Source organism: Muntiacus reevesi, chromosome 6 (genome assembly GCF_963930625.1).
Source record: "Muntiacus reevesi chromosome 6, mMunRee1.1, whole genome shotgun sequence".
Classification (NCBI taxonomy): domain Eukaryota; kingdom Metazoa; phylum Chordata; class Mammalia; order Artiodactyla; family Cervidae; genus Muntiacus; species Muntiacus reevesi.
Genome location: NC_089254.1, coordinates 31,393,786 through 31,420,602, shown reverse-complemented (window position 1 = coordinate 31,420,602; position 26,817 = coordinate 31,393,786). Strand labels below are relative to the sequence as shown.

The 26,817-nt window shown below is 37.8% G+C and overlaps 1 protein-coding gene across 2 annotated transcripts in view; it reads left to right on the top strand.

Annotated features, from left to right (window-relative positions):
• Positions 1-24,718, top strand: part of CROT (carnitine O-octanoyltransferase) — a 49,219-nt gene extending 24,501 nt beyond the window's left edge. For both annotated transcript variants that reach the window (XM_065938957.1, XM_065938958.1), the window contains 11 exons: positions 1,163-1,256; positions 2,095-2,220; positions 5,939-6,040; positions 9,610-9,693; positions 9,775-9,882; positions 10,109-10,239; positions 16,266-16,389; positions 17,747-17,825; positions 17,918-18,011; positions 18,131-18,250; positions 23,781-24,718. In XM_065938957.1, coding sequence (XP_065795029.1) covers positions 1,163-1,256; positions 2,095-2,220; positions 5,939-6,040; positions 9,610-9,693; positions 9,775-9,882; positions 10,109-10,239; positions 16,266-16,389; positions 17,747-17,825; positions 17,918-18,011; positions 18,131-18,250; positions 23,781-23,901 — 1,183 coding nt within the window. In that variant the 3' untranslated portion in view covers positions 23,902-24,718. The remainder of the gene's footprint in view (positions 1-1,162; positions 1,257-2,094; positions 2,221-5,938; positions 6,041-9,609; positions 9,694-9,774; positions 9,883-10,108; positions 10,240-16,265; positions 16,390-17,746; positions 17,826-17,917; positions 18,012-18,130; positions 18,251-23,780) is intronic.
• Positions 24,719-26,817: the final 2,099 nt, after the last annotated feature.

Below are 26,817 nucleotides of genomic sequence, written 5' to 3'. Positions count from 1 at the left end.
AGATGGGGGAACAGTAACAGACTTTATTTTCTTGGGCTCCAAAATCACTGCAGGTGGTGACTGCAGCCATGAAAATAAAAGATGCTTTTTCCTTGGAAGGAAAGTTATGACCAACCTAGATAGCATATTAAAAAGCAGAGACATTACTTTGCCACCAAAGGTCAGTCTAGTCAAGGCTATGGTTTTTCCAGTGGTCATGTATGGATGTGAGAGTTGGACTATGAAGAAAGCTGAGCACTGAAGAATTGATGCTTTTGAACTGTGGTGTTGGAGAAGACTCTTGAGAGTCCCTTGAACTGCAAGGAGATCCAACCAGTCCATCCTAAAGATCAGTCCTTAATATTCATTGGAAGGACTGATGCTGAAGCTGAAACTCCAGTACTTTGGCTACCTGATGCAAAGAATGAACTCATTTGAAAAGACCCTGATGCTGGGAAAGATTGAGGGTGGGAGGAGAAGGGGACAACAAAGGATGAGATGGTTGGATGGCATCACCAACTCAATGGATGTGAGTTTGAGTAAATTCTGGGAGTTGGTGATGGATAGGAAGGCCTGGCGTGCTGCAGTCCATGGGATTGCAAGGAGCTGGACACAACTGAGCAACTGAACTGAACTGAGTAGTCTTTATAATGATTTTAAGTAACAATGGCACATATGACAATACTTAAAACTACATGATATTTCTATTTTGAGGATTAAACCCAAGCATTAATTGGGTATAGGATAAGTCCTCTGTTAATATATTCACATAGTTTTTAGTTAGATAAAATATATATGATATTTGTGAGATTATGTGCCAGAATATTTTTAAACTTTTCCATTATGCAGAGCATTTACTTGGATCTAGGAAATGTGTGTACCTTTTGTTTTGGTTTTTTTTTTTGTGTGTGTGTGTACCTTTTGAAAGTATAAATTATATCAAACAGAAAACTTATTTACTTAAACTCTTATCAAGTATACTGAGATTAATAGGCACATAATCACTGTGGGGGGAAAAAAAGGTGTGGGAAATAACTCCATTGCTGTAGAGACCATAATCCCTGCTTTGGATAATACAGCAAAACTTTTAAATACTAATAAACTTCATAGCCTATGAAAGGCCAAAGTAGCTAGTGCTCCTGCCTGTGCTCTTTTTGAATCTCCCTTATTTAATCTTCCAAAGGCAACTGACATACATCCAAAAGAAATGCCACAGTGAACCTGACGGACCTGGGGTAGCAGCATTAACTACTGAGGAGCGAACTCGATGGGCTAAGGTTATAATTTACATTTTTCTTTTCTTTTGAGGTACAATTGACTTAGAACATTCTATTCGGGTATACACATAAGGATTTAGTTTTTGTTTATATTGAGAAATATCACAGTAAATCTGGTTAACGTCCATCACTGTATAGAAAATTTCAAAATTCTCTCTTGTGATGAGAACTTTAAGATCTACTCTCTGGCAACTTTCAAATAGGCAGTATAATATTATTAACTATAATTTAGCCTTGGGGAGAGGATGTACTATTATTTTATTTACATTTATACTTCAAACACTCAGCTCAAGCACATGCTGGCCGTTTGCTCAGATTTTGAAATAAAGACAAATAGACAGCTTTAAGCTTTAAGCAGTGTTAAATACATTGTACAATATTGAGCAATCAGAAAATCTAGGGGGTGGCATAACTTTATGTGAGCTTAGTCACTCAGTCATATCCGACTTTGTTGACCCCGTGAGCTGTAGCCCACCAGGCTCCTCTGTTTATGGGATTCTCCAGGCAAGACTATTCAAGTGGGTAGCCATTTCCTTCTCCAGGGGACCTTCCCAACTGAGGGATCAAACCTGGGTCTCCTGAATTGCGGGCATTTTCTTTACTGTCTGAGCACCCAGGAAAGCGGGCATAACTTTATACCTTTATACATTTAGTGGCACAAGTGTAGGGAGTAGGCATGCTGTTGGAGAAGAAAACCTGTTCAGGTTTCAACACACAGGTCCTTGAATATACACTTTTCTTGATGAACCTTTTCTCTAACTTTTTGAGAACCTGTTGAGCTTTTCTGGCTATTTTATATTTAACTTGTAACATTTTATTTTTTCTCCTTGCCCTTTAGGCACGAGAATATTTGATTAGTCTTAATCCTGAGAACCTGACTATGTTAGAAAAAATTCAGAGCAGTTTACTGGTATTTTGTTTAGATGATGACAGTCCACATGCTACACCAGAAGATTATTCTCAGGTATTCAGCTATCTTGTTCTGTTATTTCTTTCTTTGTTTTTTTTTTAAGAATTTGTTTATCTTTGGCTGTGCTGGGTCTCTGTTGCTTTGTATGGGCTTTCTCTCTAGTTGTGGCAAGTGGGGTGTATTCTCCAGCTGCGGAGCGTGGGCTTCTCACTGTAGTGGCTTCTCGTGGTGGAGCTGCATGGCCTTCAGTAGCTACCACTTATGGGCCAGACCTCTGTCCCCTGCGCCGGCAGATGGATTCTTAACCATGAGACCACCAGGAAAGTCCCTTGTTTTATTTCTTCCCACAGATTTTTCTGGAGAACTCTTGTGTAAATTGAACATGAGAAGAATTTTGTTACATGCAGGCTTTTTTTTTTTTTAAAGTATCACTTTATTAAGTATAATTGACATGCAAAAAACTGTATATGTTTAATGTATACAACTTAGTTTGAAGTATACACCTATAAAACCACCTTGAAACATAATCGTGTAAACAATTGTTTCCTAGATTTTGGAAACATCTTTTATCTTAGAATGGGGCAGCTAAGAAAAGAAAGCACAAATACTAAGTCATAAAATATAAATATTTTGTGCAAACTTTTAAAGCATTTTCTTAGCTACACACACACACACGTATCATAAGATTATATGTAAATAAATCTGCTACTGCTAAGTCGCTTCAGTCGTGTCCGACTCTGTGCGACCCCATCCCTGGGATTCTCCAGGCAAGAACACTGGAGTGGGTTGCTGTTTCCTTCTCCAATGCATAGAAGTGAAAAGTGAAAGTGAAGTCACTCAGCCATGTCCGACTCTTCGCGACCCCATGGACTGCAGCCTACCAGGCTCCTCCGTCCATGGGGTTTTCCAAGCAAGAGTGCTGGAGTGGGTTGCCATTTCCTTCTCCAGAGGATCTTCCCAACCCAGGAATCGAACCTGGGTCTCCCACATTGTAGGCAGACGCTTTACCGTCTGAGCAGCAAGGCTGTTTAGACAGATTTTATATGTTGTTTAAAGAAGTATGATTATTATTTGCTTATCACATGGCACTGGTTCCCAACCTTTCCACTGATTATATGTACAGAAAATTTGCATAAGGCATGGGGCAAAATGAGCTTTTCAAACCAAAGGTGACATGAAAACCTACCTATAGCCCACAGTAGTGGGCCTTGATACCTTAGTTGGTGAGGTCTATCCTAAGAATTACGTCACTCTTGTGACTTATTTTATCATTTGGTTTTATAAAACACACTAACGTTAGTGAGTTTAAGGATAATTGGGGTTTTATTTTTTTTTCTGGGACATTACCATTTCCTGGGAAAAAATAAAAGATAAGCAGTTGTATTTGTAGGAATCTCAGAATCTTTGCATCCATCAGTATTAAATGAGATAAATAATATTGGATTGAAAAATCTTGTAGCTTGAAAATTTTTCCCTCTTTAGCTACTTTTTTATTTTTATTTATTTTTATTTTTTTATTATTATTTTTTAACAAATACAAATATATTATTTTTTAAGCAAATATATTATTTTTTAATTATTTTCCATCATAGGTTATTACAAGATATTGACCATAGTTCCCTATGCTATACAGTGAACCTTTGTTGCTTGTTGCATATGGACTTTTTAATTAGAAATCTAGTATTCTATTCATACTAAGTCAAACAAGTAGAATCAAAATGTCATAATTTTTTTAGTTAGGCAAAAACTCATAAATTTTCTAAAATATATTTATTATACATATGTATATATATGTGTGTGTGTGTACGAAAGCTTTTCTACTGCACTTGATAAAGGCTTGAGAAAGAATATTAAAAAAAAAAGGAAAGATGGGGAATTTGGAGAACATACATTAAATGAAATGGGAGCACTGAATATGAAATAGAAAAAGTGAAACAAACTAGAGAAAAGATCATCATATAGTCCAGTTGTTTTTAAATATAGCTGCTCATTAGAAACATGTCTGGAGCTCTGGAGAAAAAATCAATATCTGAGCATTTGTATTTTTCAAAAAATTTCAAGATAATTCTGATATGCATCTAGATTTTAAAAAGTGATTACAGGTTTTTCTATTAGATCCTAATTTTGCTGATAAAGAGTTCTATTATTTTTCAGTTAGTAATAGTTCCATAATCACGAGAGTAAAAGATGTTTATCAGTTTTCACAATCAATAGCCAGACAACAAAATAAAAGATAATTACAATTGCAAGCCATATTGGGAACATGATTAACTTGACAATAGAAAATAATTACATACAATTTGGGGGGGGGGGGGCTCAAACTGAGTTTCAGTAAATGGAACTGCATGCATGCACATGTTTTCATTATTTTTATTTTATTTATTTATTTTTTTAAACTGTTAAGAAAATTTTTGTGGTTTTATTGTATCATGAGGCATTGAAACATCTGAACAAATCAATATCTGGGCGGTGAGGCAGCTACTTTCTCCTTCTCTTCTTTGGGTTACTAGTGCAACTATCAGTAGATTAAAAAAAAAAAAAAAAAGACAACCTTTTGCACTACTTAAGTCTTTCCAAGGCATGTGCTGGAACAACACAAACTTCTCCTGTGAGATGCAACTAGTCTAGCATCCAGACATCATGCACAACACCTCGGTAGCAGCAGCGCACTGCGCCTGCGCCCACGCCCACCGCGGCCCTGCTCATTTGTGAATGATATTTGGAGCATCTGGAGGAGTGTGAATAATATCGGGAAGAGGAGGGAGGAAGAAACAGCATGAGTGCCTGGCTGGGAGGAGGTCAGCCAAAGTTGTGCAGGGCAAGCCTGAGCATGTCATTGGTGCAAACCCAAGCATCGTTGATGTTCTTTAATAGGAACATCTGGTGGAACCCCATGATGGGGTCTTCATCGGCCTTGAGCTGGCCCACAACCATGCTGATGTTGCAGCTGTCTGGTGTGGGCTGATGGTCCTGTGCCGTGATGCTGTGCTGGATTTTCTGGAATGGAAGGCTAGACAATTTCTCCACAATGGCAGCTTTCCCCTGGAATTGCTGTCCTTCCCACGTAAGGCATGATGCATCAATCCAAGGGGCTGGTACGATGGCGGCGGCAGCAGCGGCAACCCCTAACTGCCTTTTTAAAACTAGAATCAATGAACTTCTTGAGGAAGAATATATTTTAATTAAATGTTGCTCAGACTTTTTTGCTGCAATCTACAGTTATACCTATTTAGATTGTAGCTCATTAAACACACACACACATGTGCTCATACACACAAATACATACATAGTAGAAGTTTCACAAAAGAGTAATTACTTTGACTATCTGTGATATACTCTGATGTTTATGTTCTATTGTTATTCCTTTTGTTCTTTTCCTGACTCATTTATGGCCAAAACCTACCATTTGAGAAACTGGCTTAGTGGGATATGAATTCTTGATATATTTTCCTTGTAACTAGATTTTCATGACTAAACTTCAATGCTTCTTATCCTATTAAAGTTGCAAACACCTTGTCCTTTGACTTTGATATTCTCTAAACATTCATGAATATTGTCACATCCTCTTTTCTGGTAGAATTTCTTGGATTTTGAGTATTTAAATAGTCAGGACCTGAATTATTATTTCTTGAGAATAGCTGTTATTTTATTAAATTTGGTTTACCTGAAGAGAGGAAAAGTGAGATCATGTGTGTTTGTATGTATTTAAGATACAAATACTTAAAAACCAATATTAAGATTCTTTTAATTTGAAATAATAAATTTATTTTAGGTTTCTGCAAAGATTCTTAATGGAGATCCAACAGTACGCTGGGGTGACAAATCTTATAACTTGATTTGCTTTTCTAATGGAGTATTTGGCTGTAATTGTGATGTAAGTAAACTACTGAAGTTACTTTTTCCTTTTACTCTTTTCAGTTAAATGAGTGGCAGTAATCTACAATAGTTAGACTGTCCTGTGGCAGGATAATAAATCATTTTTTAGCTTTATGGCATTAGAGTAAAAGTTTTAGTTATGAATTCTCAGTGAAAACAGTATAGGACAAATTATTTTCATCTGTAGTTAGGCTAACAGTTTGGTGTGTGTCTGTAAAATGGAATTTGCATGTATCTTTATGTGGTAGAAGCTCTTTTAAAATCTACTGCTACTTGTTGAAAATAACAACATATTAAAAAAGATATAGCATTATGTATATGTTCTGTGTACAGAGAAATGTATGTAGCTATATTTGTACATTTGCCTAGTAATTTTGTAACCTTATTAAAAAAAAAAGACACATGATCTTTGAAACATTATTTACTTCTGGATATTAAAATATTTGGTATTGGATAGCATTTTTTTTTTTTTACCTTCTATATGCAAGACAGAAAAAGAGACACAGATGTGTAGAATAGACTTTTGGACTCTATGGGAGAAGGCGAGGGTGGGATGATCTGAGAGAACAGCATCGAAACATGTATATTATCAAGTGTGAAACAGATCACCAGTTCAGGTTGGATGCATGAGACAAGTGCTTGGGGCTGGTGCACTGGGATGACCCAGAGGGATGGGATGGGGGTTCAGGATGGGGAACACATCTGCACCCATGGCAGATTCATGTCAATGTATGGCAAAAACCACTACAATATTGTAAAGTAATTAGCCTCCAACTAATAAAAACAATTGGGAGAAAAACAAAAATAAATAAATAAATAAAATATTTGGTACTGGATAGCATTGTTTTTTTTTACCTTCTTTACAAAATATATGTATACACACACACACGACTTGTTTCTCTTCTATTCTCCTATGTTTGTCTTTATCATCTCTCCCCTGCCATTTTCTGATGGACATTCAGGAGGTCTATGAACCAAGAAAATGAAGAAATCAACTGAAGTCAGAATTGCAATCTATACTTATAATCTTGTTATATAACTTTTCATAAAGTATGTGACTTGGTATAAAGTAATATGAGATAGATTTTTTTGTTTGTTTGTGTTTGGGGACTTTCCTCCAAAGGTTTAGTGACTACTAAAAAGACCTGTTGATCTGGGTTCAGTAGTTGTATTAATCAGTAATTTTTTTCAGTTTTAGGTGATAGAAACCTAAATCAAACTGTCATTACCTTACGGAGATATTTATGGCATGGGGTACAGCTAAATTTGGGTCAGGCTGACTTCCAATGTCCAAATGCTTTCGTTAGAAATTTCTACATTTTTTGGCATCACTTTCCTACGCTCAGGTTTATTTTTATGTAGACTGTACCATATGATGGTTTTACCTACAATCTCATGTTTTCACAGCTCTCCTAGTAGGTTATTGTTCTTCATGGAAATAGCCAGCTTTTTTTTTTTTTTTTTTTTTAACCCCTCTGGTTCCAGCAAAAGACCTGAGAATAATGCTCGTTGGTTGTATCAGCCTGTGTGCATCTTGTGCACATTCCAGGGAGTCCACCTGGCCTGGGTCACATGCCAAACCTTGGGACCCAGCTAGTAGAATCACTCACTCATTCAAACCACCACAGAGATGTGTGCTGGTTGCCTAAAGAAAAATAAGGTAGTTGTTACTGCCACAGAAGGTGGAGTAATTGATATGCAAGTAGTAGAATGTCTGTTAACAGTTGTCTGTCTTCTTCCTTAAGAGTCCCCTGTTAACAAAAGATTCTTGTTAATTGCCTCAGCTTTTTTCTCTTCAGCTCCTTGTTTGATTCTCCTTAACCTCCTCAGTCTGGTTTATAGCCTCACTATTCCCTGAAAACTGTACTTTGTAAAGTAGTCAACAACCTTCTGGCTTCTTCCTTCCATCTCTCCTTGACTTGTCGGATGGAAAGGATCTCCCTCTTCTTCATGTCTGTCTCACATTGCCTTCATCCTCCTAAAAGTCTCTCCCTGTCTCCAGATTCTAAAACTGAGCTAAATATTATTCATAACCATTTTTCCCCTCTGCCTGCTCTCTCTTCTGATTTGTTTGCACTTATATTTTTCTAGTTTTTACTCAGTACTCTCATTTTGAGAGTTTTGTTTCACTGTGTGTTAAATTGTCCAAACCGAATGTTACATTGTTATGGAAGGGTTAAGTTACTCTCATCATCAAGAGTTCATCTTCTTGCTTTCCTCCCTCACTCCGAGCCCCCTAAAATTAGCACCTTGTACTACTTTGATTTTTACTGATGACACCAATATCCTGCGGTTTGCTCAAATTCAGAGGAAAGTGATTTTAATCATATTTTCTATTTTGGGATAAAAATACTGGTCCTATAATGAGCATGTGTCTTTGTACAACTGAGAGGCTTTCTTGTAGTAAAGTGTGTAGACACATTTTCTGTGTATGCATTATCCCCCATATATTTCTAAAATATAGAAATTTTGGATATGATGGTCTTCACTAGATAATATGCTTTCAAAATTCCATGTAGGTTACTCTTGCACCCCAAGATGATTACTGAAAATGCTATTTAACCTATATAAAACATTATTAGTAAAGCATGTATACTGTAAAGTTAACTTGCTCTTGTTCTAGAATCATGTTGCTGCTCTCTTACGTTGGTACTAAAATATGTGCTTTATTGATTAGACTACATAATCACATTTCCCTCTCGGGATTTAAAATCCTGGGGTCAACTATTTTGCCTTCTCTTTGTTAGAGGGTTTTGTGGAGATCACATTTGTTGTTCAGTTGCTCAGTCATGTCCGACTCTTTGCCACCCCGTGGGCTATAGCACACGAGGTTCCCTGTCCTTCACTCTCTCCCAGAGTTTGCTCAAACTCATGTCCATTGAATCAGTGATGCCATCCATCCATCTCATCCTCTGTCACCCCCTTCTCCTCCTGCCTTCAGTATTTCCCAGCATCAGGGTATTTTCTAATGAGTCAGCTGTTTACATCAAGTAGCCAAAGTATTGGCACTTCAGTATTGCTCTTCTTACTGGTTGCATTTTAACACTATTGTCTCAGTGAAACAATATATGCAGTGTCTGAAAATTTGTTGTAAAGCTACAGAATACTATGCAGCTGTGAGATGCAGTTAGAAGAGGGTTTGTCCATGACCAGTGAGTCTTGTTACCTGGCATACATGTCACTGGGACCTCCATCTGCTTTTCCATAGTGGTCTTACCATTCCTTAACATTTTACCATTCTATACGTATATGTGTATACCTCCTTTAACTTCCAGTACAAATAGCAATTGTCTTCTCTTTATGATTCATATTTATTTTACATCCCTTCCCATTACTTCAAGAGCCCTGATTAGTTGCTTCTAACTTTAAATATGCGTTCTTCCTCAGAAAATAAAATACATCAATTGCTTACTATACTGTAGAATATCCCTATCTTTATCATCATGAGGTGAGGCAGATGAGAATTCTGCTCTTGTGTGTTAAGAGTGGGGCAAAAATGAAAATAGAATACTGGGTCAAGTCTTAACTTACATGAAGTATTCAAAATTTTGTATGTTTTTATTTTAGCATGCTCCTTTTGATGCAATGGTTATGGTAAAAATCTGCTATTATATTGATGAGCAAGTTATTAAGAATGAAGGAAGATGGAAGGTATGTTAGAACAAATGATTTCCTCCCTTTTCGCCTCATATTTTTATAGATACAGTATTTTTAAGTTTTCCATATTTTCAGGGCTCAGAAAAAGTACGGGATATACCGGTTCCAGAGGAGCTTGTTTTCACTGTGGATGAAAAAGTATTAAATGACATCAGCCAAGCTAAGGCCCAGTATTTCAAGCAGGTAGATTTTTCACTTTTCTCTTTGATAGTTAATACTTTATCTTTTAACTACTGTGTATGAATATTTGACTATCATCCAAGTATGATGGCATAAAACATTTAAAAGTTATAGCTTTTAACACTTTTATTTCTGTTTTATTCATTTAATGCTAATGATAATTTGGTTATCTTCCGGGGTATTCTCCTTGGGTATATGCTCACTCTTCCCATTTAATTCTGTTTGTCAGGCATCCGATCTCCAGCTTGTGGTGTATGCCTTTACGTCTTTTGGCAAAAAGCTAACCAAGAAGAAGCAGCTTCACCCTGATACGTTTATTCAGCTGGCCCTTCAGCTGGCCTATTATAGACTTCATGGACGGTGAGGACCAGTCCTTCTCCATTTTCCGAGTCTGGAGGCCAAAGAAGATATCTTTCCTCTAGCTGTTCTGCTGTAACTCCCGTGTTTCCTCTGAGGTTTCCCCCCACTTGGCGCTGTGCCCTGATTTGTACTTTGATCAGCAGTGTTGACGGGTTTCCACCTGTAACACTCTGACAGTCCTTCCTTGTTTTTCATTACCTTGATACTTTTGAGGTACCTGTTCTCGTCTCACAGGGGTTTGCCATGCTTTGAAATTCAGATCACTTCGTTTTCTTGAAGCCTGTTTTCAGATGGGCTCATGAAAAGATAGAGCTTTGTGGAATCTAGTCTTTACTCATGTTTAGGATAAGAGAGATGGTATGTTGTGACTCTCTACATCCGAAGCAGAAGTGGAAGCTTCTTGATCTTTTTAAAATTTTATCTGAGAATATGTACCTTTATGTTTTTTAAATTTTGTTTATTTTTGGTTGAGCTGGGTCTTCATTATTGTTCATGGGCTTTCTTTAGTTGCAGACAGTGGCAGCTACTCTTCGTTGCTGTGCACGGACTTCTCATTGCAGTGGCTTCTCTAGTTTTCAGTGTACAGGTCTTTTTGTCTCTTTGGGTAAACTTAATCCTACGTGTTCTTTTTGATGTTATTGTAAATTGCTTTCTTGATTTACTTTTCAGATTACTTATTGCTAGTGTATAGAAATGCAACTGATTTTTGTGTGTTGACTTCATACCCTGAAAAAACTGAATTCATTTATTATCTCCAACAATTTTTTTGTGGATTCTTTAGCATTTTGATATCTATGAATAGAGATAGCTTCAGTTTTTCCTTTCTGATTTGGATGCCTTTTATTTCTTTTTTTATAGTTAGAATAGCCAGTACTATGTTGAGTAGAATGGCAGAAGCAGGCATCCTTGTCTTATTATTCATCTTAGCTGGGAAATTTTTGGTTTTCCACCACTGAGTATGGTGTTAACTGTGGGTTTTTCATAAATCTTTATCATATTGAGGAAGTTCCTTTGTTCACTTTTTATTATGGGAGTGTACAAGATTTTATAAAAAGCTGTTTCTGTATCAACTGTGATTATCATGTAGGTCTTTTTCTTCATTCTATTAATGTGGTGTATTACATTGATTTTCATATGTTGCACCATCCTTGCATTCGTGGGATAAATCCCAGTTGGTTATGGTGTACAGTAAGTTCCCTACATACAAATGAGTTCTGTTCTGAGTGCTCATTTCTGAGTCCAGTTTGTTAGTAAGTCCAACAAAGTTAGCCTAGGTACTCAACTAATACAGTCAACTGTATAGTACTGTACTGTAGTAGGTTTATATATTTCACACAAATAATATATAAAAAACACAAAATTAAATGTTTAATCTTACAGTAAAGTACCTTGAAGAATAGAGTACAACAGCTGGCATATGGAGGCTGACATTGAGTGAACAAGCAGAAAGAATTACTAACTGGAGGAGGCAGAGGAGATGGGGAGATGGTGGAGCTGAAGGATCATCTGCAATAGGAGATGGAGGGCAGTTTGAACAACCACTTGCAAAGGATGCATGCTCATGACAATGTATGCCAGACACGTGAACTAACTTACATGATTGACAAGTGAACACATGTTCACATCTTTGAAAGTTGGCAGCTTGAAGGTTCATATGTAGGAGACTTACTGTGTCATCCTTTTAATCTGCTGTTAAATTCAATTTGCTAGTAAATTGGAGAGGATTTTTGCATCCTTTCCCTGATGGCTCAGCATGTAAACAATCCGCCTTCAATGCAGGAGACATCGCAGACAAGGGTTTGATCCCTGGGTCAAGAGGATCCTCTGGAGGAGAAAATGGCAATCTACTCCAGTGTTCTTGCCTAGATAATCCCACAGACATAGGAGCCTGGCAGGCTACAGTTCATGGGGTCACAAAGAGTTGGATGTGACTGAGTGATACTATTTGGATTTTGGACATAAGAAATATTGGTCTGTAGTGTCTCTTCTTACAGTGTTTTTGCCTAGTTTTGCTGTCAGGGTAATGCTGGTCTCATTTTATGAGTAAGGAAATGATCCCTCCTCTTTAGTGTTTTTGGAAGAGTTTGAGAAGGATTGGTGGTTGATTTTTTTTTAATTTAGAATTCATCAGTAAAGCCATCTGGTCCAGGACTTAACTTTGTAGGGAGGTTTCTGATTGCTGATTTATCTCATTACTTGTTATATGTCCGGTCAGATTTCTGTTTTTCCTTGAGTTAGATTTGGTCATTTGTGTATTTCTCAGAATATGTCCATTTCATCTAGGTTATCTAGTTTATTGTAAATGGTTGTTCATATTGTTCTCTTATGGTGCTTTTTTATTTCTGTGAAGTCAGTAGTAATGCCCTCTCTTTCATAGTTGATGGTAATAATTGATGTCTTCTCCCTTTTTTCTAGTCAGTACAGCTAAAAGCTTGTAATTTTTGTTGATCTTTACAAGGAATCAACTTTTGGTTTAGGTCACTTTCTTTATTTTTCATATCTGCATTTTTTTTTTATCTCTGCGGTGATCTTAAATTTGTTTTTTTGCTGGCTTTGGGTCTAGTTTGCTCTTCTTTTTCCTAATTCCTTAATGTGTGCAGTTAATTTACTGATTTGAGATTTTCTTCTTTAATATAAATATTTAGAGCCATAAATTTCACTCTGAACAGTGATTTTGCTTCATTCTATAAATTTTGGTAAGTTCTGTTCTACTTTTCATTTATCTCAGTGTGTTTTCTGATATACCTTGTGATTTCTCCCTGACCAATTGGTTAAGAGTGTATTGTTTTATTTCTACATATTTGTGAATTTTTCAGTTTTTCTTCTGTTGCTTTTTGGCTTTATCCTATTGTCATTGAAGAAGATACTTTATATGGTTCCAGACTTTTAAAATTTATTGAGATATTCTGTGCCCTATTATATGGCTATCCTGGTGAATGTTCCATGTATACTTGAGAAGAATTTATATTCTTCTATTTCCTAGTGGCATATTCTCAATCTGTCTTTTGCACACGTGCATGCTAAATTGCTTCAGTTGTGTCTGATTCTTTGTGACCCTATGGAGTGTAGCCCACCAGGCTTCTCTGTCCATAGGTTTCTCCAGGCAAGAATACTGGAGTGGGTTGCCATGCCCTTTTCCAGGGGATCTTCTCAACCGAGGGATTGAACCTGCATCTCTGCATTGCAGGTGTATTCTTTACTGTTGGGCCACTGGGGAGGCCCTTGTCTTTTAGGTGTAGTTGCTGTTCAAGCCTTCTCTTTCCTTGTTGATCTTATGTCTACATATTTTATCCATTATTGAAAGTTGGATATTTCTGAAGTCTGTGACTGTTGTTGTAAAGCTGTCTAGTTCTCTCTTCAATTCTGTTAGTTTGCTTCATGTATCTTTGAACTCTGTTGTTTGGTACATATATTTTTATAGTTGTTATGTCTTGATGAGTTATATCTTTTATCAATGTATAATGTCCTGTTTGTCTCATTCAGCTTTTTACTTAAAATACAGTTTGTCTGATAATAATTTACTGCCACTCCAAATAGAAAAAAAAATCTGTAGCCACTCTTGCTCTCTTTTGGTTACTATTTTCTTCATCCTTTTATTTTTAACCTCTAACTGTTTTAGTATCTAAAGCAAATCCTTGAGGTTAGTATATAGACTATGTTTTTGTTCATTTTGCCAAAACCTACCTTTGGAGAGTTTAATATATTTATATTTAAGATAATTACTGATGAGGAAGAATTCTGCCCTTTTGCTATGTATTCTGTAGGTCTTATGTGGTTTTGTTCTTCAGGTCCTTCATTCCTACCTTTTTTGGTATTTAGTTGATTTTTTTCTGTAGTGTACCATTTTGATTTCCCTGTCTTTTTTGTCTCCATTTTTAAAGCTGTTTTCTTTATGGCTACCTTGGAAATTACGTTTAACGTCTTAAATTTATAGCAACCTAGTTTGAATAATACCAGCTTAGTTTCAGTTTGTCCATCATTGTGCTGTCCTCTCTATTTTGTCAAAGATTATATTTTTTTACATTGTGTGTTCATTAACATAAATTTTTATTACTATTTTATGTATTTGTCCTTTACGCAAAAAAACTGTTAAGCATTGTTGCTCTGTCTCCCATGTTTCCTATAAACTGATGGTTAGATTTGGAAATTTGAAAATAGTAATCAGTAAATTTTATTATTTTTTATAACAGTAAATCATATAGTTCATCTTATTTGTTTCCTATCATATCCTGTTCAGTTAGCCAACATCCATTATAAAGTTTCCTCCCTGATGTTTTTACCTAATGGTTTTAGTGGCCGTTGATGATCATTACCAAGATCTCTATTATTTCATTACAAGTTGCTGAGTAGTGATATTTTTTCATTCATTCTTACTGCGTTTATTTTTAATTTCTTTAAAACTTTTTTTATGTGAGCCATTTTTAAAGTATTTGTTGAATTTGTTACAGTATTGCTTCTCTCTTGGTTTATTGGTCAGGAGGTATGTGGTATCCTAGCTCCCCGACCAGGAATTGAACCCACACCCCCTACATTGGAAGGCAAAGTCTTACCCAATGGACCAGGAGGGAAGTCCCTAAATTGTTACTTACACTTTGTCATTCCCATTTTGAAAAGATACTAGTTCAGCTCAGGGAGATAGTCTTATAGAAACACTGAACAGAGGAGGCCCAGTAACTATTTGAGGGAGTTTCTTGGTGGTCCAGTGATTGAGACTTGATGCTTTCACTGCCATGGACCCACATTTGATCCCTGATCAGGGAACTGAGATTCCACAAGCTGTGTGGCATGACCAAAAAATAAAACAGTGTTGACCCCTTTTAGTACCCACTTTCAGACCTTTTACTCTAATTCCATTTGATTGCTTTAACTCTGAATTCCTATCACCAGGAAAGAGAGCTTTGTACCAAAAGTTGTTATATCATATATATATTATATCATTCTCTAACCCAGGAAAATAGTCATCATCCTTGGGCAGCAGTTCCCAACCTTTCTGGCACCAGGGATGAGTTTTGTGGAAGACAGATTTTCTGTGGGAGGATGAGGGGGATAGTTTCAACTTGATTCAAGCACATTACATTTATTGTGCACTTTATTTCTCATATTACATCAGTTCACCTCAGGTCATCAGGCATTAGATCCCAGAGGTTTGAGGACTGCTGCCCTAGGGAACTTAGTAAATAATGCTTTTACTTAATTTTACAGTCACTCAAGCTCTACACAGCAATAGAGAGTACAGAGTGCTTGGCCTTTAGTTCTCTCATATAGGCCAAGCACTGTATTCTCTATTGCTGTGTAACAAATTACCCGATATCTTAGTAGCTTGGAACAGCAAACACTTAATTGTCATCTCGCATTTTCTGTCTGTCAGGAATCCAGGCGCAGCTTAGCTGGATGCCTCTGACTTCAGTTGTTATAGTCAGGGTGTCAGCAAGCGCCACGTCCTCATCTGAAGGCACTCCTTCACAAGGATGTGCTTCCAGTCTTACTCACGTGGTTGTGAGTAAGGTGCCTTTCCTCCCAAGCTGTAGCCTAGAGGCCTCTCTGTTTCTTGCTTGCTGGGCCTCTCTACAGGGCAGCCCCCAGCACGGCAGCAGGCTTTCCTCAGAGTGAGGAAGCGAGAGCTCATGAGAGAGCTCACTTTGTAACCTGATTTCAGAAGTGACTTCTCACTGCTTTTGTCCTGTTCTTTTTGTTAGAAGACACCAGGACCATCCTACACCCACCGTGAGGGGCTATACCAGGGCATTAGGAGCTGGAGGGATCTTAGAGGCCACCTACCACAGACACCAAAGCATACAGCCTGACAGCAGCCACGCCTTTGAGACATTTGTTATACCAGGCCTGAGTAGTTTTTGCTCTTGGCTGTTGAAAATAGCCTGTTTGTTATTGAAAATCTCAATTGCAGTCTATACCATAGAACTTAATCTCCGACCAAAGCCAGCTTTACTAGGTAAACTCTTTGTAGTAACATTATAGTGTTTTCTTTCTCATGATACATTCTCTTTCATTTTCATTTTTTCTTATAGTCCCGGTTGCTGCTATGAAACAGCTATGACAAGATTATTTTATCATGGCCGTACAGAGACTGTGCGACCGTGTACAGTAGAAGCAGTCAGTTGGTGCCAATCCATGCAGAATCCTTCTACCAGTGTGAGTATTCAAAAAGAAAAAAGATCAGTTGTTTGTCCTAAAGGAAACTTGACCCTTGAATAACTATCTTCTTCAAATCCCTGAATCAGTAAAATATTTTCAAACCTTTTTTCCTGGAAACTGTCAAACATTTCTTCATTTGCCAGTGAAGTATGTACTGGAGAGAGGAAGAAACAGGGAAGACCTGATAAGCCCATTTGCGTCATCTTCTAGGCAAAGTAATTTCCCACACCTTGAGTATTTCACTACTGTTGATCTGCCTTTAGATAACACCCACACAATGAAGACTCTTCCCAAACGCCTTTACAAGGGAACTTTTCTTGATGTGGTTGAATGTTTTTGAAATGAGATTTTTTTTTTTTAAATATTAGAACCAATATAGCTTTATATGCTTTGTTGTTTTATACTTACTTTTAAGCATTTACCACAAAAGAGTAGTGCATTCCCACTGCTGTTTTGGTATTGCATTTGCTTCTTTAGTCTTGATAGACATAGTTATATATTGTTGTTGTTTAGTCACTGTCATGTCCGACTCTTTGCAACCCCATGGATTGTAGCCCACCAGGCTCCTCTGTCCCTGGGATTTCCCAGACAAGAATAATAGAGTGGGTGACCATTTCCTTCTCCAGGGGATCTTCCTGACCCAGGGATCGAACCCCTGTCTCCTGCATTGCAGGCGGGTTCTTTACCACTGAGCCACCAGAAAAGCACCTAGTTGTATATGTGTTGCCTTATTTTAATTTCATGGAGCTGCTTAATTATCTTTTTTGTACAGCTATGCTTTTGTTTTGAAATCATAATTGCTTTTGTCTTTACACTTGTTAATATCACTTTAGTGCTACCCACAGGTTCTTATTTTCTTGTTCTGGAAAGGAAATAAGTTTCAGAGCATATAGGAAGGAAAAGGAAGTGGAAGGAGGTAAGGGTTGAGGGGAGGGATAGGTTGGAGGTTTGGAATTGACATGAACACACTGATATATTTTAAATGGATAACCAACTAGGACCTACAGTAAAGCATAGAGAAGTCTGCTCAGTCTTCTGAGCATAACCACTTAAATGGGAAAAGAATATGGAAAAGGATGAATAATGTATATGTAGAACTGAATCACTTTGATGTGCACCTGAAACTAACACCACATTCTTAATCAACTATACCCCAATATAAAATACATTTTTTTAAAAAAGGCAATAGAAGAAGTGCGAAAACAGACACAAAAATTATGTGTCTCGAGATCTTTCTTGAAATCTTTCTTTTTTCTCTTCTAAATTACCCAATTTCTAATTACCTTGAGCTCAGGTTTTTCTGTTTGGTTTCTGTACAATCTGTTATTAAAGTATCTCTTGATTTTTAATACAGCTTCTTGAGCGGCAGCACATGATGTTAGAAGCTTTTGCAAAACATAATAAAATGATGAAAGATTGTTCAACTGGAAAAGGTACTTATACTGGAATTATTATCACTCAAAAAAAAAAAAAATTCTCTTGCGCAGGAAACTCTTCTAACTTCAAGTTTGGGATTCTATTGCAGGATTTGACCGTCATCTTTTAGGCCTCTCACTCATAGCAAAGGAGGAAGGCCTCCCTGTTCCGGAACTCTTCACAGACCCCCTCTTCTCCAGGAGGTAACATAAAGCGGTGTCTTGTCACCTCAGCAGTTCTTCTTCCTGGATGTTAAAAGCTTTTCAGAAACAACATAAGCCTCTGTAAGCCTAGTAAAATATCCTTTCTTTGTGCCGTACAGTGGAGGAGGTGGAAACTTTGTTCTCTCAACCAGTCTGGTTGGTTATTTAAGAGTCCAGGGCATGATGGCTCCCATGGTGCACAATGGCTATGGATTCTTCTATCACATCAGAGATGACAGGTAAGGCTGCTCTTTTTATTCTCACTGTGCTCATTTTGTTTGAATGTCTTCCCTGCACTATGATTCTGATGTTCTCATCTGTCACTTGCTCCATGGGCAGTTATTTTTTACCGCTTAGGTGTTTGATGCATAATTAGTCTCTCCTGCTTTTGAGACTTTTGTGAAATCAGTCCCTGAGGTGTTTTGTGCACAACACCGTTTCAGCATTGACTCGGTGACCATGTCCTCATCATCCTCCAAAATCAGTACACATATTACCATACTTGTTCTACCTCAGGTATTTGATGCTAAGTTCAGGTAAAAACTGCTGGTCTAAACATATGTGGTTGTTAGTACAGTCATAGACAGTAGCAGTGATACCAGGACAAGAGACAAGGTAAATTAATTTACATTCAGAAAAGGATGGTTTACCCTTTCAGATGCATTTCATTTTTATTGTATGGGGTTTGACTTAAATTTTTGGAAAGAGTGAGAAAGAAAATACTAAAACCTGGCAAGAGAAAGAGAGGTGGAGAACAAGGTAATCAAGAATTGACAAAGACTTGGAAGGTCCCTGTTCATAGAGTCTGGCTGTCTCTTCTGTAAGAGCCTGGGTCAGAGAATTAAAATAACAGGGCTACATTTAGCACTGTGTGAATAAGAAGAGAGCAGGCTTAGAGGCATTTCAGGTGGAATGTGAAAAATGGAAATAATGGTATGTCTGACATGTTTCACTTTCTAAAATACTGTTTTTCTACTTCTCCTTTTTAAAAGAATTTAGTCAATATTATTTTTTCAAAATTTTATTATCTGCCATGTCAAGCGTGTTTGTGTATACCCGAGGTGCTCGTGTTTGTTGACATCTAAGTCTTAGATGGCATATTCCCATAGTCATATTTGCAATTTCTATACATTAATTTGTGAGTTAATGATAAAGCCTAAACATGGATCTTATTATCCTTTTTTGCAATAGTCAGAAGTCAAAAATCATCATCACATACAGAGAAAACTGAAGACTGTAACATATTCCCTGGCAAGTCATGGATCTCACCTTGCTTGCAGGGTTAAGAGTTTAGGCCAGATATGCTTCAGGTTTTTGACTTTTTGAAAAAATAAATTTTTCATGATCCTGGGACAGAACTTCTATTCACTCATTCAGGAAATGTTTAGTGAGAACTTACAATGTGCCAAAGATTGTTTTGGGTGCTCAGGACACAAGGCAGACGAGATCCCCTCTCTTGTAGATTGTACTTTTTACATGGGAAGCAGGGACCAAAGGGGACAAACAAGTAGGGTGGCTGCAAATAATGGTGAATATTGCAGAGGAAATAATTGAGTCAGTGTGGCCATAGAAACAAACTGGCAGGGAGACGGAGCACTGCTTTATATAGTGTGTGGTCAGGGGAAGTGTCTGAGGGAGGGCTGATGAGGCTGAGATGGCGAGGACGTTGAAGGAATTCATCATATGAGTCGCCAGGAGGACAGCCCTCCAGCATCTGTCCCCCGCTCACTCTGCAGCAGGTCCTCCGGGCTCTTCTTGCTTTCGCTTCCCTTCCCTGCAGACCATTCTCTGCGCAGCAGCCCTGATGGCCCAGTGGAACCCAAGTCATATTCTCCTACTCAGAACCCTCCGAGGACTTTTCCTTTCAGTCACACAAGATCCAGTCCTCCTGAGAGACCCTCATGATCTTGCTCTCTTCTGCCTCTCTGACCTTGTCTCCTGCAGTGCTTCTGATTGCCTCCACTCCAGCCCCAATGGCTACCTTCTACCTGCCGGGAAAGCACCGTCCTCGAGGCCCTCACAGCCGTGATTTCCTCCTCTTAGTAGTCTCTTACCTGCAGTATGTGCAAGGGTGACCACCTTATTTCAGAGGCTCTCATCAAAGAGGCCTTCCCTGACCATCTAGAATAGCAGTCCCCCTTCCCCACACACAGCTGTTGAATTTTAACATTTATAATCACCCAGTGTGTGTGTGTGTGTGTATTATCTATTTTTACTTCCTAGAATATAAGCCTGCAAGAACATGATTTTTAATTTTTTTGAATCCCCAGCTCAACATGTTGTGCTCATTCCTATTTCCCAGTGACTTTGTTGTTTAGCAGAAGCACACAAGTCTGAGGATAGGGAAGAGCTTGGAATATTAAGGTGCAGTGTGGCTATACATTAACAACTGAGTGGGAAGTTGGTAGAAGAAGAGATAGAAGAGGGGGAGACCAGAGTGAAAACTGGCAGGAAGGGCAGTGTTCTCAACCCTGAGTGCATCTGAGAATTACCTGGTGAGCTTTAGAAACAGTATTCCTGGAGGTACTGATTAGGTTGGGGTGCTCCGTTGATGTAGGGCCTTGTAACGTGGTAAGTTTAGATTTCCTCCAAAAAGTAATGGGAAGCATTTTACCAATTTTAAGTATGAAAGTTACTTGTTTTATTTACATTTGAGAAGGACCCTTGGCTGTTATATGCAATAGAAATTAGGTAGATAGTATTATGAACAAGAATGAGATGAAAGAAATCAGGAAGCATGGAAGGTATGTGTGTTGAACAAGGCAGTTGATACTGAAGGTGGAGAGCAGTAGAGAGGTTTGAGAGATGTTTTGGAGGTAGAACCAGTAAGACTTATTGATGGATTACTGATTCTAATGGTGGCATTTACTGGGATGGAGAAAATTAGAGGGGAAATGGGCATGTTAGGGTAGAAGTAATAGTTTCGTTTTGTACATGGTCACTTCAAAATTTCTGCTAATATAGGAATTAACTATAATTTGTATTTATATACAAGATAATATGCCAGTAGGCAGTTGGATATATGAGTTTGGAGCTCAGAAAACAAGTCAGAGCTCAAGGTGTACTCAATTTCTGAGTCATTACTGTGTATATACCCCAAATACATAGAAATTCTCTGAAAGGAATTTCTCATTCACTGTTAAGCTTGAAAATGTATGAAAGTTAGTTTATTTTTGAAATAGCATTTTATTTTATGTGTACTTCATGCTCATTGTTAAAATATTTTGTAAAATATGGAAAAATATAAGAACAAATTTAACATTTCCGTTGTAAGACATGACATTATCTTTCTCATCTATAATGTGCATAGATTATAGCGTATACTTTTTTTTTATAAATGTAGATCATATTATAAGTATTTTAGCATCCTTTTTGTGAATTGCATTCTCAATATTATTTCAAGCATTTCTCAGTGCCATTAAATATGCTTTGAGGTATTTTTGGTTGAATAATATTTAGTCTTGTTGTTTAGTCACTAAATTGTGTCTGACTCTCTGTGACCCAATGGACTGCAGCACGCCAGGTTTCCTTGTCCTTCACTATCTCCCAGAGTTTGCTCAAATTCACGTCCTTGAATCAGTGATGCCATCCAACCATCTCATCCTCTGCCGCCCTCTTCTTTTGCCCTCAATCTTTCCCACCGTCAGTCTTTTGCAGTGAATTGGCTTTCCGCATCAGGTGTCCAAAGTATTGGAACTTCAGTATCAATCCTTCCAATGAATATTCAGGGTTGATTTCCTTCAGAATTGACTGGTTTGATTTCCTTGCAGTCCATGGGACTCTCAAGAGTCTTTTCCAGCACAGTTGGAAAGCATCAACCGTCTTTATGGTCTAATTCTCACATCTCCACATGACTACAGGAAAAACCACAGATTTGGCTATACAGACCTTTGTCAGAAAAGTGATGTCTCTGCTTTTGAATACACTGTCTAGGTTTGTCATAGCTTTCCTTCCAAGGAGCAAGCAAGCATCTTTTACTTTCATGGCTCCAGTCACTGTCCACAGTGATTTTGGAGCCCAGGAAAATAAAATATGTCACTGCTTCTACTTTCCCCCCTTCTGCTTGCTGTGAAGTGATGGAACTGGATGCTATGATCTTGGGTTTTTGAATGCTGACTTTTAAGCCAGCTTTTTCACTCTCCTCTTTTCACCTTCATCAAGAGGCTCTTTAGTTCTGCTTCATTTTTGGCCATTAGAGTGATGTCATCTGCATATCTGAGGTTTAGTCTTATGGATTTCCATAATTAAACCACTTCCCTACTATTTCCAGTTTTTCCCATTACAAATAATAATATGATAGTTGGTATTCCTTATTTTATCACATCATTGCCAACTTTAGGCATTATAAAGCACTCTACAAATTTTTATAGGAAAATAATACCTAACCTGAATTCATATGAAGCAAGACATTCTCTTTGTTTATTGGCATCTGTATATATTCTTTGGTGAATTATGCATGTAGGAATGATTATTCTTTCTACACTTTAAAAATATAACTGAATTTAAAAAAATTTAACACAGAAATTGTTACTCTTTGCGAAGAAATACTTAGCTTTTGCTAAATATTTAGAGGTGTATGTACAGTATAGCTAGAAAATGCCTACTGATCATGAATCACCAGTGAAAGCAAGGCAGGACTTTCTGTAAGTTCCTGTATATCTTTCAGCAAATATAATCCACTCAAACATTGGTTTCATTATTATATACTGAGCCAGAACATGTTTTTATTTCATTCTGCTTTGTCTAAAGTACATGTCGAAGATACCTACTATCCTGTCTTAATTTTCAGTGATGTGAAAATCGCATGGTCATCCACAAGACTTATACAATATTCTTATTTTTTTTAATTTATTTCTTTTAGTTGGAGGCTAATTACTTTGCAATATTGTAGTGGTTTTTGCCATACATTGATATGAATCAGCCATGGATTTACATGCATTCCTCATCCTGAACCCCCATCCCACCTCCTTCCCCATCCCATCTCTCTGGGTCATCCCAGTGCACCAGCCCTGAGCACTTGTCTCATGCATTGAACCAGGGCTGGGGATCTGTTTAACTTGAGCATAATGCATGTTTTGGTGTAGAAAATTTGTGTGTCTATAAAGGGGAAAACTAGTTCTAAGAGAATTAGTAGCCACGTTTCTGCTCTGAACCCTCGAAGAGCCAGGCTTTCTTCCTGTTTATTTCAGCTTCCTGGGGCCACCTTTATCAGCTGCTACATAGGGGATTTCTTCACCAGGAGCTTCTAGAAGAACATAGTGTGGAGGGCATATCTTGGTTTCAAGAAAGTTTCTCTGGCTTTTCTAGAAACAGTCTTTCTCTCCTCTTACCCTTCTTTTTCTATTTTATTATTTTTGTTTACTCTCTTCAAGTATTCTTTAAAAATAGTTGAAGTTTTATTGCAGACAGTGACATGAATTCATCTAACTCATCCCATTTGTGGCATGTTAGGAGGGTCTTTTATAGGAAGAGGCAAGTTATTTAGCACACTAAGACCTAACTCCAGAGCACCCATGAGCTCTGACTAGTTTCTTGTTCCCTTTTGTCCTTAGGCTCTAGTTACAAGGTAAATTAGGTGTTGTGCTATATGCACAAATGTGGCTTTACTTTCTCTTGTGTCCGGTAACCTTTACCCATAGTGAGCAAACAATCCTATTTCATACATGAATAACCAGGTGGAATAAAGGTCATGACTTTCTTCACTGTCACCACTTGGAGCCTTTTTGTATTGACATTGTATTGTAATCATTTATTATTTGTACTTCGCAGGTTTGTTGTGTCCTGTTCAGCCTGGAAATCATGTCCAGAGACTGATGCAGAGAAGCTAGTTCAGCAGGTTTTTCATGCTTTCCATGATATGATGCATCTTATGGAAACGCCTCATCTCTAGAGACTAATCATTTATTAAGCACTTACCAAAATATATAATTGGGTGCCGGGAGTGGGTGGTATTGTGAGATAGGAAGGGATATTGACTGGAGGAAACTTGTTAAATGTAGAGACCAGTAGAATCATGCTCTCAAAATTTATCCTGACATAGAAAGTAGAAATATTTTTAAGCTTCCTCTGATGCAGCAGCGATGCAAATTACAATACGATTATAGAACTATGCAAAGTTTAAGATCAGCCTCAACAATGCAAATCTACAGATTTTAACAGTGCAAATCTAACTCTTAAATATCTTTGTTGGTACCTAAGTAGGTAATAAGTCTCTCTGGACATCATTGTAGAGTCCATCTTTCAAGCACTTTAACATTTTCTAGTTGCCAAAGGATATGAAATACATGATTGGACGCTAACTTCCCTGAAATCAGTGGTTCCACATTCACCACAGGGATACAAGCCTACTATGTTTAGGAAAGACCACTACAGCTTAATCTGAAAGTTTATGTAGAACAGACAGAATTAGGTTGTAGTAAGGAGGTTTACATGCTCTGACACATACAAAAACCCTCGCAAATTTATTATATCATTACATTGAATTGCCCAAAGTTTGTTTGGGTTTTTCCATAGCATCTTACAGAAGAAGCCAAATGAACTTTCTGGCCAAACCAATAATTAGTTTTGTGAACATGAACTTAAAGCACTTACATTGAAACTTAATGACTTTAAAAGGATTGAATACTAAATCAGATTCTCAGGATTTCTTTTTCTTTTATCCAGTTTTATAGTTTTTACCCTCAGAAAATAAAGCTTTCAAAATCACATAGCTTCTTGTTTTGTGTTTGAGTGATTCATTCCTCTGTGGCCCTCTGCCTTCTGATCAGTTGCATATTTGTTGTCTAATAACCGCCCCAGAACTTACTGCCTCACAGCAGGTGGTCGCCCCATGACGTGTCAGTGGACTGTGCCCACTCGCTCGGCTGTGCTGCTGTCTTGCCTGAGTCACAGCGCTGCCCGTACCAGGCAGGCGGTGAGGCTGCAAAGCCTGAGACAGCCTCACGCCCGCCTGGGGACGTGGTGGCTGGGACTTGTCTGCGTGGTCTTTGATCATTCAGGATTCTAGCCTGGACTTCCAAACTGGGCAGTGGGAATGTTCTAGGAGGGAAGGGTGGAAGTTGAAAGACCTCTTGAGGCCTAGGCTCTGAAGTCATGTTGAAGGCACATGATGTCCCTTTTGTGTGCACTTGGCTAGAACGAGTTACCAGAGCAGCCCAGGATCAAGTGGAGGAGGAAAAGGTTTTGCCTCACAGTAAGAGGAGCAGCAAAGTAATTTATAAATAATTTGGTAAATGTAAATGAGTGGGCACAAGAAGGCGTGGTTTATTGGGGGCCATTTTGTAGCAACCTACCACAAATATTACAATACATTTAGTGCACTGGTTGTAGAATATATATCCTTTTTTGGTTACATTTGTTACATTTTCATAGGTTCTGGTTCTGATGACTGGTTGTCATTGTTATTTCTTTGTGAAAACATTCAGAGTTGGCCTCTATGGCACTTGATGTATCCTTAAGAGTTAATACAGACTACAAAGATGAAATCCGAGTTAAGACCTTTATACTCACTAGTACAAGTGTTGACTTGAATGTCAGCACACTTAGAGTCATTTGGCTGGGATTTTTTTTTTTCTTTTTAAAAAAAATATTTAATTGGGGGAAAACTGCTTTATAATGTGTTGGTTTCTGCAGTACAACGTGAATCAGCCATAAGTATACATATATCACTTCCCTCTTGAGCTGCCTTCCTCTTCCCCACATGGTGGTTGTACCAACTTACATTCTCACCAACAGTATAGGAAGGTTCCCCTTTCTCTGTACCCTTTCCAGTATTTGTTATTTGTAGAGTTCTTAATGGCCATCCTGACTGATGTGAGGTGATACCTTATTGTAGTCTTGATTTTCGTTTTTCTAATAATTAGCAATGTTGAGCATATTTTCATATGCCTGTTGGCGATCTGTATGTCTTCTTTGGAAAAATGTTTAGAACTTCTGGTCATTTTTTGATTGGGTTGTTTGTTTACCGAGTTGTAGAGCTGTATATTTTGGAAATCAGTCCCTAGTTCACATCATTTGTATATATTTTCTCCCATTCTGTAAAAGCTTGTAAGTTTGATTAGGTTCATTTATTTATTTTTGTTATTATTTCTGTTGCCTTGGGAAACTGACCTAGAAAACCCTTGGTATGAGGACTTCCCGAGTGGTCCAGTGGCTAAAACTCCATGCTCCCAATGCAGGGGAGCCCAGGTTCAGTCCCTGGCTGAGGAACTAGATCCCACATGCTGCAACTAAGGATCCTGCATGCCGCAATGAGGATAGAGGATCCCATGTGCCACAACGAAGACTTGGTACAGCCAAAAAAAAATTGGTATGAATTATGTCAGAATGTTTTGCCTGTGATCCCTTCTAGGGAGTCTCCTGGTGTAATGTTTATGTTTGTCTTTAAGCCATTTTATTTTCACTTACAGAGTGAGGGAGTATTCTAACTTCATTGATTTACATGAAGCTGTCCAGCTTTCCCAGTACCACTTGCTGAAAGAGACTGTCTTTTCTCCATTGTATATTCTTGCTTCCTTTGTCAAAGATTAATTGACTGTAGGTGTGTGGTTTTACTTCTAGGCTGTCTGTCCTGTTCCATTGATCCATATGTCTGTTTTTGTGCCAATAACATGCTCTTTTGATTAACTTTATGGTACTGTCTGAAGTCTGAGAGGGTTAGGCCTCCTGCTTTGTTTTTTTCCTTCAGGAAAATAATTGCTTTGGCAATTCTCTGTCTCTTATGGGTCCATATGTATCTTAGGATTATTTTAGTTCTGTAGAAAATGTCATGAATAATTTGATAGGGATTGGATTACATCTTCAATCT